The sequence below is a fragment of the Aspergillus luchuensis genome, chromosome 8 (genome assembly GCF_016861625.1).
Source record: "Aspergillus luchuensis IFO 4308 DNA, chromosome 8, nearly complete sequence".
NCBI classification, from domain to species: domain Eukaryota; kingdom Fungi; phylum Ascomycota; class Eurotiomycetes; order Eurotiales; family Aspergillaceae; genus Aspergillus; species Aspergillus luchuensis.
Window position 1 is genome coordinate 2399772 of NC_054856.1, and position 13783 is coordinate 2413554.

The 13783-nt window shown below is 50.0% G+C and overlaps 7 protein-coding genes across 7 annotated transcripts; 4 read left to right on the top strand and 3 right to left on the bottom strand.

The window, feature by feature from the left end:
• Positions 1 to 304: 304 nt before the first annotated feature.
• AKAW2_80858S (Sas10/Utp3/C1D family protein) lies at positions 305 to 1076 on the top strand (the record flags this gene model as incomplete). Its single annotated transcript, XM_041681926.1, has 3 exons — positions 305 to 485; positions 534 to 700; positions 750 to 1076. 3 exons carry the CDS (start codon positions 305 to 307, stop codon positions 1074 to 1076), a joined length of 675 nt encoding a protein of 224 aa, XP_041548819.1.
• An 807-nt stretch (positions 1077 to 1883) lies between these two features.
• On the top strand, positions 1884 to 2591 carry AKAW2_80859S (coiled-coil-helix-coiled-coil-helix domain-containing protein; the record flags this gene model as incomplete). The annotated part of the gene is made up of 3 exons (XM_041681927.1): positions 1884 to 2134; positions 2217 to 2481; positions 2559 to 2591. The coding sequence occupies 3 exons, from the start codon at positions 1884 to 1886 to the stop codon at positions 2589 to 2591; spliced, it is 549 nt and encodes a 182-aa protein (XP_041548820.1).
• Positions 2592 to 3031: 440 nt separating this feature from the next.
• AKAW2_80860A (UBX domain protein) lies at positions 3032 to 4654 on the bottom strand (the record flags this gene model as incomplete). The annotated part of the gene is made up of 5 exons (XM_041681928.1): positions 3032 to 3070; positions 3122 to 4223; positions 4270 to 4388; positions 4440 to 4495; positions 4576 to 4654. The coding sequence occupies 5 exons, from the start codon at positions 4652 to 4654 to the stop codon at positions 3032 to 3034; spliced, it is 1395 nt and encodes a 464-aa protein (XP_041548821.1).
• A 223-nt stretch (positions 4655 to 4877) lies between these two features.
• SHY1 (cytochrome oxidase assembly protein SHY1) lies at positions 4878 to 6084 on the top strand (the record flags this gene model as incomplete). Its single annotated transcript, XM_041681929.1, has 4 exons — positions 4878 to 5157; positions 5218 to 5742; positions 5818 to 5923; positions 5985 to 6084. 4 exons carry the CDS (start codon positions 4878 to 4880, stop codon positions 6082 to 6084), a joined length of 1011 nt encoding a protein of 336 aa, XP_041548822.1.
• A 65-nt stretch (positions 6085 to 6149) lies between these two features.
• AKAW2_80861A (uncharacterized protein) lies at positions 6150 to 7706 on the bottom strand (the record flags this gene model as incomplete). Its single annotated transcript, XM_041681930.1, has 4 exons — positions 6150 to 6249; positions 6299 to 6853; positions 6903 to 7561; positions 7614 to 7706. The coding sequence occupies 4 exons, from the start codon at positions 7704 to 7706 to the stop codon at positions 6150 to 6152; spliced, it is 1407 nt and encodes a 468-aa protein (XP_041548823.1).
• A 355-nt stretch (positions 7707 to 8061) lies between these two features.
• Positions 8062 to 9164, top strand: AKAW2_80863S (uncharacterized protein; the record flags this gene model as incomplete). Its single annotated transcript, XM_041681931.1, has 5 exons — positions 8062 to 8449; positions 8499 to 8679; positions 8735 to 8833; positions 8880 to 8932; positions 8983 to 9164. 5 exons carry the CDS (start codon positions 8062 to 8064, stop codon positions 9162 to 9164), a joined length of 903 nt encoding a protein of 300 aa, XP_041548824.1.
• A 1110-nt stretch (positions 9165 to 10274) lies between these two features.
• AKAW2_80864A (uncharacterized protein) lies at positions 10275 to 11264 on the bottom strand (the record flags this gene model as incomplete). The annotated part of the gene is made up of 1 exon (XM_041681932.1): positions 10275 to 11264. The coding sequence occupies one exon, from the start codon at positions 11262 to 11264 to the stop codon at positions 10275 to 10277; it is 990 nt and encodes a 329-aa protein (XP_041548825.1).
• Between the last annotated feature and the right edge of the window lie 2519 nt (positions 11265 to 13783).

Here is a 13783-nt window from a genome sequence, read left to right on the forward strand (position 1 = left end):
GAGTAGATACAGTGAGTCCAAGTTCACGCGCCCTAAAAGCTGAGAGGTGATGGTAACAATCACCGTCTCATTATAAGATGAAGCAAATGACAATTGCCCCAAGGACTCACAGTCCTAACAACGATGTGCAAGATAACAGGAAGATATAGATCGAGAGTGAGTTCGGCATCGCATGAGGGAGAAGGCGGACAAATAGCTCTTCACCGCCTTAGAGACCGCCTGGAGATAAAAAAATCGACATTATCCGCTTCTTTTCAATCCAATATCATCGATTCCTCCCCAGATATTCGTACACATAATCAACATGGAGGCAGCAGATCTACTTCCGCTGCTCGAGCAGCTGGATGACAACATTGATGATCTTGAAGAGGCTCTGAAGCCCATCTTGGACAGCTCCGTGGTGGAGACGTCGAAGAAGCTTCCAGTGATGGATAAAGCGAAATTCCACGTCTTGGTGACTTACGCGCTGGAGTCTCTTATTTTCTGTACGTCACTATTGCAGTTAGGGCGAAATTGATTGCTAATTTCTACAGCGTATCTGCGTCTTCACGGCGTCAATGCTAAGGAACACTCCGTGTTTAGAGAATTAACTAGAGTCAAGCAATACTTTGCGAAGATCACCGCGCTCGAAGCGGAGCCGGAAAAGCGTACTCTAACTCTTGACAAGCAGGCTGCCAGTCGCTTTATCAAACATGGTCTTGTGAGTTACTCCTACACGGCACATTTGAGGGTCGAGGCTAATTGAGTAGGCTGGAAATGACAAAATCGACCTGGCGCGCAAGGAGCAGGAGGCAAAGGAGAGAGCACGCGCTCAGCTAAAGGCATCGATACTGGCTAAAAAAGCAGGTGCTACGTCTCAGCAGTCATCGCAGAATGCGACAAGCAACTCCGAGAGTGAATCCGAGTCCGAGGAGCTTGTGAAGCCCGCACCTAAGCCGTCGGGCAAGAGCTCTGATGATAAGAAGAAGCGCAAGGATAAGCAGAAGAGGAGGGTCAGCAAGGAAGAGCACAATGAAAACAAGAAGGAGCGGAGAAAGAAGAAGGATGAATTGCGCAAGACGAAGAAGTTGAAATGAGGAGGTAGCTATATATGTCGATCTGCCGGCTGGACCGGTTGAGGGGCTGTCTGTTACTGGGATTGCAGCACTTTAACGACGAGTGACGCGCAACATCTCAGCAACATATATTGTCTACAGGCTGCTGCCACGAAGCTACTAAAAGTACACATGGAATGATGATACCCACCGCATAGAGGACAGCCTCAATGAATCTGTTGAAAGACGAGTACAGTGAGGAACCGGGTGCATGCCATGGTCACAGTAGACCTGGTGTAGGAACGGACAAAATTCTTCCATGGACTACCATACGATTCGAGTCATTTAGTCAAAGCAGTGGCAAGTGACTGACAGAGAGAGGATGCTCATGCTCAGCCCTGTGGATCATGGCGATGCAGTGAGTCACTGCCGGAGTTAAGCAGAACATGTGCGGATAGCTTCAGATCCACTGTTCTGTGAGACTCAAACGTTGTCTCCACTAAGTAGCGAATATCACATCCACTAGCAATAAAACAAATCAAAATGATAATAATATATCCCTCATATCCATTCTAAATCCATCCATCCTCGGCATTAAAGCAACGATCAACCGTAAGCGCCGGGACCGGCAGCTGACCTAACGCCCGAAGCAACCAATCAAAAACGGGAGAATAACCAGGGCGATCGGAGTTTTCGAACTTTCTCCGCCCGACTTTCGAGCTTCTTCTTTTCCGACTATAAAACAACTCTCTCCACCCGCTTCCCAACACTTTAACTCACATACAACATCCAGACCTACACCTTCTCCCTTAACCACCACCCTCACAACCATCAAAAACAACACACAAAATGCCTCGTCAACGTCGTGGTGCCGCCCCTACTCCCGCGCGCAGCGCTCCCACCCGTCCTACCGCTGCTCCCGCCAGACCTGCTGCCGCCCCTTCTTACGGCCAGCAACAGCCTCACTCCACTGCTGCTCACCCCCAGCAGCAGCACCACGCTCCCCCTCCGGCTGCTGCCCCCGCTGCCACTCCCGCCGCTGCCCCCGTTCAGCAAAGCCAGGGCCCCGGTCTCTTCGGCCAGATGGCCTCGACTGCTGCGTACGTTGCCACACATACCCCAATACCTTTCCCCCAAATTCCCTTATATAAATGAACCAAACTAACATATGATGAAATATAGTGGTGTCGCCGTCGGCTCCTCCATCGGCCACGCCATCGGCGGAATGTTCTTCGGCGGCGGTGGCGGCTCCAGTGCTCCCGCTGAGGCTCCCCAGCAGGCTGCGCCGGCTCCCGCTCAGCCCATGGACAACGGTCTCTGGGCTGGAAACGCTACCAACAGCTCTTGGGAGGCGCCGGCTTGTGCCACAGATGCGCAGAACTTCCGCAAGTGCATGGATGAGAACAAGGGTGATTTGACGATCTGTGGGTGGTACTTGGATCAGCTGGTACGTTTCCCCGGGGTTGGTGTTGGTGATTGTGAGTGGTTGTTGTGGGCATATGCTAATGGGTATTGTGTTTATAGAAGGCTTGCCAGGCTGCTGCTAAGCCGTACTAAATGGAGACTGAGTATCGAAGGTGATTGATGATGGAGGATGAGATGAATGATTTTTTTTATGGATGGATGGGCAATATATGGCATAGTGGTGGATTAGCCCGTTATTTCTCTCTTATTTTATTTTATTATTTATTACCCCCCTGTATAACATATACCACTTGAGAAGCTTACTACCCCCTTTTTTTTGGGTTGGCTATGCACGTGATGGACATGCATGGACAGGAACTAAAAATATAGATAAAAAAGGATCATTCCACTCTTCATGTGTTTCTGTTTTCATTCGTTTGGTTATGGTACTTAGATTTGTAGACGATAAATGATAGTATATAGGCTTATATCATTCTCATAGAGGTACATACATGCTTCGCTGCAAGCAAAGGAAGTGGGAGTTTGATACATACATAGCATGGATTCCAGTATTTGCACTACAATACGGCTTCCTATCGTCTGTCTCCATCATTTCGAGGCTGAAAGTTCAACTATACACAACCGTTAGCATATGAACACCCATCTTTAACAACAGTACTCACCTGATTCCCATTATAAAACTGCCGATCATCCCCCTCATTCTGCGCATCCCTCAACGTCCGAATAATTGGTCCTCTGGATGCATTCACCCGCCTGCGCCCCGCATCATTCGATCCCGAAGACGCCGTGCTAGCAGTTGGCGCAGCCTCACTGCCCGACGACTGCGTCGTTCCGTACCCAAAGAACGATCCCACAAGCCCCGTCGCAGTACCGACCGCCGACGACACCAGTCCGTAGGCAGACGACACCGCTCGGACCGGCAGACTCGCACCTGCGCCGGAATATGCCTCCGTGTAGGACTGGATCGGAACCATCACCAGGTTCGCGGAGCTGCCGAGACCCAGCTCGGCTAGGGTTTGCTCCTCGTCGGCTATGGTGAGGGTGCGATTCGGCAGAGGCGTCAGGATGTGTTTGAGGTTGTATGGGCTGCGCTCTTCCATTTGACTGTCGAGCCAGGGACGGACGTCGTTGCGGATAGTCTGGGTGGGGGTGAAGCTAGAGCGCACGGAGCTGCCGTCGAAGAGACGCACTTGGAGACGGTATTGCTTCGGAGGGGAGGGTGGGCGCCGTTCAGCGGGTTGGGTGGCGGGCTCTTTGGGCGTGACGGAGGAGGATGGCTTCTCTTTGGGGGTGGGCTTGGGTTTGGGCTTGCTCTCTTGTGTGACTGGTCGGGGAGTCGGCTTAGGTGCTGGTTCTTGCTTCTTCTGTTGTTGGAGTTTCTTGGTTGGGGACGGACGTTGTTGCTCGGCTCGCGCATCGTCTACTCGTCTCTTTCCTTCACGAACAGCTGCATCGCGGGGTTGCTCTGGCTCAGTTGCGGAGGGCTGGGGTGCAGGCTGAGATGGAGCTGGTGTAGGAGCTGACTCTGCAGCAGGCGCTGGTGCCGATACAGGCGCGGAAGACACAGGTTCCGGCGCAGGAGGAGACACAGTCGCAGGAGCATCAGAAGCCACCGGCGCAGACGTCGTCTCACCCCCAGCAGCACCCGCATTTCCTACATTCTGCTGAACTGGCGCGCGACTCTCATCCAGCTTCACAAGTAGGCGATCGCGAAAGTCCTCCTTGGAAATGTCCGGCACGAGGTAATCGCACATCATACCATTCCTGCGACGGTCAACAGCTTCCCTAATCTAAGTAGCATAACACATACTTCATCACGACGACGGTAGGAAACTTGACGATGGGACAAAAAGAGGCCAGAAAGCCCGCTTCCTGACTACCTTTGGTGAAGCGCAAGAGGACAGCTCTCGATTGGAGTAGTTGCGATAACTGCGCATCGTTAGCAGATGCAGAAACATATGTATATGATATGTTGCATACCTCCTCGTCAAACGTAAAGTAGCTCTCCTCCCATTCTGTGCTCGTCTGCTCATCATCTATGTAGCCGGTGTCAGTACTGCGGAGTATCGCCGAGCTCCAGCATCCCTCTATTCAATGCCTGTAGAAAATAACGAACCTCTAACGAAGCAAACGACAGCCTTGCTCTCAGCGACCGCCGCAGCGATACCCTCCTGTAAGCTCCCAGAGTAGAACATCTTGCGTCTTGCTTTCCGAGTATGTGAAATAGACAAGTGACAATGAAGCTAGTGGTTACGGAGCTACCGACTGACACCCGCAATCGATAAGCCGACAATCCGCATCGGCGGAAAAGACCCCGTCCCGACCCGCTCTCTCTTCATTCTTCCACTGGCACTTTCAATCCCCAACTGCCTCCAACCCAGTCAATCACATCAGAAACCACACACAACAGCGCGCAAAATGCGCTCCCTCCTCTCAGTCCTCTCTCGGACGGGCACAAGAACCACCCCCCTACGCCCCGCATCCTCAATTCTGCGCACCGCCCTCAACAGAAACGGAACAGCAGCAGGACCGGACTCCCTCTGCACGCGCTGCCTCCGCCGCACGAACAACACCACCCAGCTTCGCTTCTACAATAACAACCAATTCAACGACGACCAGCGCTGGCTCTCCGTCGTCGACGCCCCCTCGCAAGTCGTCCGCACAGGCCGGAAGCATGGTCCGGGACTAATCATTCTCGGTGCGCCATACCCATCCCACCAACCACAACCACAACCAAACTAACATACATACAATGCAGCACTAATCCCCATAATTTCCTTCGCCCTCGGAACATGGCAAATCCAACGTCTAGAGTGGAAGACCAACCTAATTGCCAAATTCGAAGACCGACTAATCAAGCCCCCGCTGCCTCTACCCCCGCGGATCGACCCGTCCGCGATCTCCGAGTTCGATTACCGTCGTGTCGTCGCGACGGGCACACTCCGACATGATCAGGAGATGTTGGTGGGTCCGCGCATGCGAGAGGGCCAGGATGGGTTCTTTGTGGTGACGCCGCTGGAGCGCGAGGGTGGGAGTACGGTGTTGGTGAATCGGGGGTGGATTAGTCGGAAGATGAAGGAGCAGAGGGATAGATTGAGGCAAGGGGAGGGGAGGGCATTGCCGGAGGGTGAGGTCGTGGTGGAGGGATTGTTAAGGGAACCGTGGAAGAAGAATATGTTTACACCGGATAATGTGCCAGCTGAGGGGAAGTTTTATTTCCCTGATATTGAACAGATGGCGGAGTTGACGGGGAGTCAGCCTGTTTGGATTGAGGAGACTATGGGTATGTTGTTCCTCCTTCTTTTATTTCATTGGTTTGGGTATTGGATGATGAAGCTAATCTATGATGCTGGATCAGTCCCCGATATGGTCGAGGCGATGGATCGCGAGGCCAAGGGTATCCCTATTGGCCGTGCTGCTGAAGTCAACCTCAAGAACAACCACAGCCAGTATATCTTTACTTGGTATGTTGCATTCCCCCTTTCCTCCCCGGACGCGATATAGGGCCCTGGCTGACGACCGCAGGTACGGCTTGTCGCTGGCAACCTCCATCATGCTGTGGATGATTATCCGCAAGCGTCCCAACGAGGCTACTCGGCGTGTGCGCCATAACCGCAACTGGTAGTGGCTCGTGTCTCCGCATGCTGGACGGCGTTTGGACTTGTATCTATAGGAATGTATATTGTATCATCATGGTGGCATCGCCAATCTCATATCTTGCAACAGCTCCTTGGGCAGGTGCTTTTGCGCCAGCGAGAAGATCGTGGTGGACTGGTTAACATGCCGTTGCCTACTGAATTAGTATTCTTGTAGAAGAATGGCAGAATGACTGAACTTACCGCCGCATCAAGGTTGCCACATCGCTCTCGTCGATAGTCTTGCGCCCCGCGTGCTTGGAATACGCAGCCAGATCCTCACTTGCTTGCTCGAAGTACCACGATGAAGCCTGCTCAATCGCAGCCAGCGTCTCCTTGCTGATCTTGGCTTTTGACCCGTTCCGCGCCCGCGCAAACCGGGTGGCCAGCTTCTTCACGACTCCGACGGGAAGGTTGGGCACGGGAATGCCATGTCGGGAGAGCTTCTTCTGTTTCGCGCCGGAGACGTAGCGGTCCTCGTCCCGCAGCCCCCCTCCGGCAATACCTGGACTCTGGCTCTCACTTAGTGCCACCGGAGCGGGCGGCGGCGATTGCAGCTCCATGCCGAAGTCGCCAGCAGCGATGGACACGCTGTCGGCATCATCAGACCCTGCCCCAGTGTCCATTGGCATGTCCATCGAGAGCTCGAACCCTTCGTCGTCATGGATGGGCTCCTCTTGGTCCAATTCTGCGCCAGGAGCAGGCGGCGACGGGAAATTAAACTCGAAGTTGAACCGTCCAAGATCTTCCGTTTCACCTCTGTATGTTCGTTAGCAGCTGGATCTCCCTAACTGTGCATAGAACTCACCCTCCGTCAAAGTCCCCTTGCGTAAGAACCGTATCTTCACCTCCATCATCACCATGTACAATCCCCGTATCGTCCCCATCTTCACTCTCACTCTCTAATCCAGTCGCCGCCCCAATCTCACTCATCCGCGGGCCACCCACACTCATCATCGACAATCTATTCCGATCATGCTCACTCATAGCCCGTCGAGGATACTCGACCGTAATATCTTCCTCCTCAAACGCCAACGACAGCCGGGGTGGGTGCATCTCCGGCTCCTCATCTACCTCCTCCACCTCATCGAGCGGCAGCGACAAACGAGGGCGCTCAATTTCGGGCTCATTATCCAAGTCTTCGATTTCATCTCTCTCCGGTTCTGGCTCTGGCGAAGACTCTACTTGCTCCTGCGGCGAAGATTGTATAGGCTGGGTGGTCGGGGCAAGGGCTTTCCCCAGGTTGCGGAGGATATCGAATGTCGTCTCGCGCTGGATCCGCCCGCTTCGTCTACGATCGCGTCCGGGCGTGTTCGCGGCGCGTCGTTGCAGCGCCTGCACTCGATACGGCGTGGACGGCGCGCCGGCGCCCCTGTTTCGCGGGGTGTATCGGTTCGCGGAGGGGGTGGTGGATGCGAATCGGCTGGGAGTGAGGGGGTATTTTGTGTGAGCGGGGAGACGTTGCAACTGGATCTGGTTAGTAGGTACAAGATGATATAATACAAAGAAAGCAGCTTACCCCTGTGAGTGTGGTGTCTCCTACTGGAGTCAATGCTTCCGAGCCATCAGACACTCGGGGTGACCGGCGACGCGGCTTGGGTGTGGTCGCCATTGGCTAGCGGGCATGCGAACTTATCGCATCAAATAAACTATAGTGTAGCAGTTATCGACGCTCAGTAATAATGCCAGCTGTTCATGATAATATAAGCCAAAATCGGCGATAGATGAAGAGGGGTTGTATGGCTGTAGTGATAACTGGAGCGCGTCTCGGAGAAGAGCAGCAGCGGACAGAAGGGAAGGCGGTCAACCAATCCCAGTTAGACCCACTGATTGGTGCTGCTTCTTATCGATAAGGAGAGAAAAAGTTGCACGGCCAGCGACATCATACGCTTGTCACAGCTAATCCTGTGCCATTGAAGAATACGACTCGGTTGTACCTTTAAACTACTGTCCAGCGATCGCAAATCATGTCTGACGGAACTCCCAAGCCGTCCGCCCTCGCCGCCAAGGTGGACAAGAAGCGCAAGCGCCAGGCCGAAGACTCCAAGCCGAACGACGCAAAGCCGACTGGCAGCACCAGCGAAGGCCCGAACAAGAAGCACAAGGGCGGCAAGAACTTCAATGACCGGAAAGGCAAGGGCAAGGGCAAGGGAAAGAAGGACGACAAGGGCAAGTTGGGTGAGAAGCCCGCTAAGAAGGAGCCTGCCGATACCAAGGTGACGGAGACAAAGGGTGGCATCGATGAAGCGATTGGAAAGATGGACGGCAGGCTGTTGGCCGATCACTTCCTACAGAAGGCCAAACGCCATAACAAGGAGCTGAGTGCGGTTGAACTTAATGATCTTTCTGTGCCGGGTAAGTTGGGCTTTTCTGATATTGGAGATTGGAGTACTGATGGGGATAGATTCCGCGTTCCTGGATACGTCGTCGTTCGAACAGACCCGAACTCTGGAGCAGCTTCCTGCGTTCCTGAAGGCGTTCAGCCCGAACAAGGGGGCTGACCTTGCGAAAGCATCGGAGGAGAAGGGTACCCCGCACACTCTGGTTATTTCTGGTGCTGCGCTCAGAGCTGCCGACGTTGTTCGGTAAGTCATGGAGACTGATAGTGAGAAATAACATGCGGTGCTAACATTTCTGAAGTGCTCTCCGTTCGTTCCAGACTAAAGAGGCTATTGTCGGAAAGTTGTTCGCCAAGCATATCAAGCTGGAGGAGGCCAAGCAGTTCCTGGAGCGCGCACGGTATGTATTACTTCAATGATTTATGACCATCGCTAATGATGAATAGCACGGGCATTGGAGCCGGTACCCCTGCTCGTATCTCGGACCTTATTGAAGCAGGTATGTTGCAGCCGAACTATGAATATCTGAAGCAGGTCTAATCGTTACAGGCTCCCTGAAACTGGGTGAACTCGAGCGCATCGTCATTGACGGATCTTACGTGGATCAGAAGCAACGGGGAATCTTCGACATGAAGGAAACGCACCTCCCGTTATTGCAGCTTCTCACACGGCCAGAGTTCCGGGAGCGGTATGGCGCAGCAGAGAAGAAGGTTAAGATCTTGGTCTTTTAGGGGTGGAGTAATATAATATGGCGTTACAAACGGGCTGGCATCGTTTATTTACTCATGTATAAACATGGGAGTTGTTCATAGAAGACAAAAGTGATATTCACCGATGATTATTGATGCAAAAGACTATGAGACCTAACAACCTTCAAGGTTAAAATAAAGTAATATAATAAGCTGGAGTCCCGGAGATTTTTCAAGGAGAATAATCAGTAAAAGAATATGATGACAAAGGATGATGAGGGTACTTTATATAAATCAAAGACAGTAGTTAAGCCATAGAAAGAAGGACTACATATAGGGCTGTTATCACCGTGATCCAAATGGTATTATACTTCAGGAAAGAGCTAGCATCCATTATCAACAGAGAGAAGTAGATATTTATCTAAGCATCAAGACTCGCAGGCACTCCGCTACGTTGAATTAGTTCTAGGCAGGAAACTAATTTGGTTTCTTTATGCCTGCCTGTTATTAGTACTCCCAGTTGAGCCAACATGGCCCGCAGCAATCTTATATTGTTGTTCTAAGGTATGATTAATGCGTCGTCCATAAAACCAACCCATCATGTCAATCTTCTTATATCCTGTAGGTAGGCTTACTCGACTGCTGAAGCCTCTTATTGCTTGCAGGAGTCATTGTCGTATTAAGTTTTATGTACAACTATATGGCAGGATATTAAGGCAGAAGGTGTGTGTCGGTGGCCACCAAGTGTCTTAAATTGGCTGTTACTGCTTCATTCACACTATTTAGTGATCTTCAGATTCATATAATTACTATAAACTACAGGAGCAGTTCCTTCTGAATGAGTTATATTACTATTCATTAGCTTTCTCATGACAGTGATATATAATTCGCTGCAACATGACTATTCCTAGCACATATACCATACATTATATGAGCATATTAGTCTCCCAATATGCTCATCTCACCTTCAGAACCAGTAGACCTACTAAAGATACACTCCACCTTCACCAAATCTCAGATTGCCGAGTATATCCCCAATATCTGGGCCTTCATATGTATAGTTGTAAGTCCGGATCGGAAAGTCACCATAAGGATGTATTCCCGCCATCCCTTTGTCGAGGGTGAACGAGTTCAACCTGGGCATATAGACTTTCATGAGGAAAGCAAGGCCTCCCAGCTCTCTAGACTATTGCTCCAACAGTGGAAGAAGCCCACTGAGACCAGGTACTGGCCGTTGACTCTCAAAAATCCGAGAACGTTCTCTGAATGGACTGCAGCAGAATGAATCTCTAGATGTTTGAGTCGAGGGAAGGGACCGGCCTTGCTGAGATGTAACAGGACACTCCCATTCTGTCTAGGACATTCGAAAGATTCGTGAATGAGGCGCTCCAGACACGGCGCCTTTTTAAGGATCTGACAGACAGCAGATCCCACAGAGTCATAACAGGCTCGGGCGTAGAAGTCGACGATTTTCAAGGTGTGAAGGTTTGTCCAGCTGCGGATCATGTTGTGAGGCTCTATAATTTGAGGGAAGAATGAGTCTGTACCCCAGCGAATGTGACATTTATCTTCTGACGGGACGAAGAAGGTAAGCTGCTCCGGATTAATGTCAGCTTCGGCAAGCATTTTGAGCAAGATGTTGATATATTCATTCTCGGCCTGTAACTGGACTAATGATACGTCTAGGTGGATCTCAAACCTGCGACAGTTTGTGAGAGAGTACTTGAGGTCGTTGATTAGGGTATGGATCTCTGGTAACTTCGAGCAAAGTTGCATGAAATGGCTGTCGGCGTTGAATTGTTCACCAAAGCAGCTATTACGCCATGGATAGACGACTCGCATGGTTCGTGGGATTTGGCAGAGGTCGGGGTTTGAGGCAATTGTGTGGTTATACTGAATGTTCTCGCGAGATAAGTTCGTGTAAAGCCTCGACAGACGCGGCAGCATGAGTCTGAAAAAGAGGGGGAATATTCTCCTCTCCACCTCTTTGGAGATCAGCCGAAGAGCTAGCAATTCTTTTTTCGTAAGATAGGTGATCACTTCCCACCAGAGCTCGGGCAGGAGCTTTTCAACTGGGGCCTCTCCTTTTGTGTAAACAAAAGGTCCAGAATGCTCTCGTGCTGGCTGGAAACAGGAATCCATGATGCAGTGTCACAAATGGCACGGTATACTGGTGGAGAGGGTTTGAGTTGTATGTACGTCGACGCTGGTGCAGATGTAGCAGTAATGATAGTAGAAAAATGCTAGAGCAAGCCATTTGTTGTATTTATGTTCTGAAGGAAAGTTGTCGAAGAGGTTGTTAAGGATGTTGTGGCTTGCAGGTGAAATCTTCTGGACGGGAATTACCTGGTCTTGTTACAGTGAATGATGCATCAGACACTGCTAGAGGTTAAATGCAGACATTTCTTTCTTGAAATACATAAGATGGGAAACATCCAGTCATCTCTTTGTGAGAACACATGCATACTATTAAGCACTCCAGCCTGTTAGGGCTTTGTTGCTATAACCAGCCGTGGACATGAATGTACTTGAAGCAAACTAAGGTTCGTTCAATGTCTTTCAGTTTTAACATTGACAGAATATCTGAGAGGCCTTTGATACAAAGTAGTTCAACATGCCAGCGAAGATTGACCTGCTGGGTTCGACGAAGACAATACCGGCAATCGCCTTATCCTAAATACAAACAGAACAAGTACAGCACAAGAAGACATCCATCTACTCCTGATATGGGAAGGCGAAATCCTACTCCTTTTCGGTTCTCTGAAATGCAGATTGATAGAACGTGGCGGTGTAAAACAAAGTTTAAGACGCAGAAGCGTTAGAACCGGCAGAGGTAAGATATTAGAGGTAAGATGCCATGATTGGAAATACAGACACCAAAAGAACTCATGATCTCAGTCGCAAGTGATCTTATTAATTGTTGAGACAGTTTCAACCGACTCGTCCGTATCCCATCTAAATTGTTCGATACTCACTATTTGAAGTATAAGTTCATATTAGTAAATTCATAGGCAATATTTTTCTTAGCTGAACATACCCTTATGTTATTTCCAAGGTATAGACTATCCCAACAGTAACTATCTTTATAGAATACCCCAAATCGTGGCAGCCCCTCAGCCTGCTTGTCTGAGGGCGGAATCGAGCATGGCTAATTTATGTTAGTTTATACCAGTTATCGATGTGGTGCGATACTTACTCATATCTGCATGAAGTTGTGAAGATCCGCATCTATAGAGAGGTGAAAGACGGTGAAAGATCAGCTGGCTTTTCGCGGACCTTGTACACCATGCGTAGGCGTATAATTATGGATAATCATGTCGGTATTACGAGCAATAACAAACTCGGCGTCGCTAATACATCAGTAACTGTGAATTTCCTGATTCTACTCGCCTCTTATCTTCATAACCCATTGAACTAAGGCTAATGATAGCCACACTATGCTAATAAACGCAGTACTTGCAACTGCTACCATGTGGTAGACAACGCGCATACATATCAAGTCCAATTCATGACCATTTTGCCATTCAAAGAACCTCAAAGGGCAGAAAACGCCTGAAGTTCATAGATGAAGAAGAAGAAGGTCGATTGGAGTACAACACTGGAATTTGTTAGCTTTCCAGTTTAAGAGTCCTCATTGTCCGAGGTCTCCGAGCTTTCTATGTCGAGATATCTTAATGTCTAGCTTCATTATAATAGGGTTAGAGGGCTCTATCCTGACAAAGTCAAAAGCAACACTATGCCGGACTTTATGCCACACAGCAGTAGCAAGAACGAAGTCGATTAGACACCCGGATATTGGTGTCTGTGGCGTCCTCCTGAATCAATGTTGACAACCATTGTGTCCATTGTCTGAGGTCTGGGGCACTGAGTCCTTCTACTGCCTGTGAGGCAGAGTGACCTCACTGTTATAGCGCATGAGATCAGGCCTGAATAGGTTATCGTTAGCCAGGATCTCAGTTCCTAACAGCTGCTTCCAACGCGTATGGTAGTAGGACTGCTCCGTGAATAATCTTTGAATATAACCCTGCTGCTGCGTTACCAGCGTTTACCATAACCGTTGCCGGTCCATCTGTTTCATATATAAACCTAAGTACGGAGATGCTTGCCGCTTCATTGACATAGGATTTGATCATGGCATTCGCAATCCAGTTCTGCGGCTGCTTCTATAGTGGTTAGCACTAGTTTAGTCAATTCGATGCTTTTGTAGACCCTCTTAGAAAAGGTCTAACTTTCAGCAAGGCACTAATAAACCCTAGCCAACTGGACTCGAGGATTGATCTCTTGTGGAACGCATTGGAGCGTTCGGTGTTCGCCGACATTCTTTCTTCATCAACAGTGAGTAAAAGATTCAAAGACATCACGGAGCAGAACGACCATGGGTAGCTGCCGTCATGAAATGATAGAAACTCACAGTACAGATACAGTAAAGGCAAGGCAACCCCTCCATATGATCTTTTAGTCTAGAAGCCATTCAGAGGCATAGGCAACCCAATGGGATGTACGATGACAGCGTCATACCTAGTATAAACCCCCTCCGGAGCGACCAAACCGGCATCTTCTAGGGCGTCTCATATTTTAGGATACAGTATATCAGGGCCTTCAATGATAAAATCAGCACATACGACCACAGGGTGTGGAAAACAGGGCTTCCCGTCCGCTCA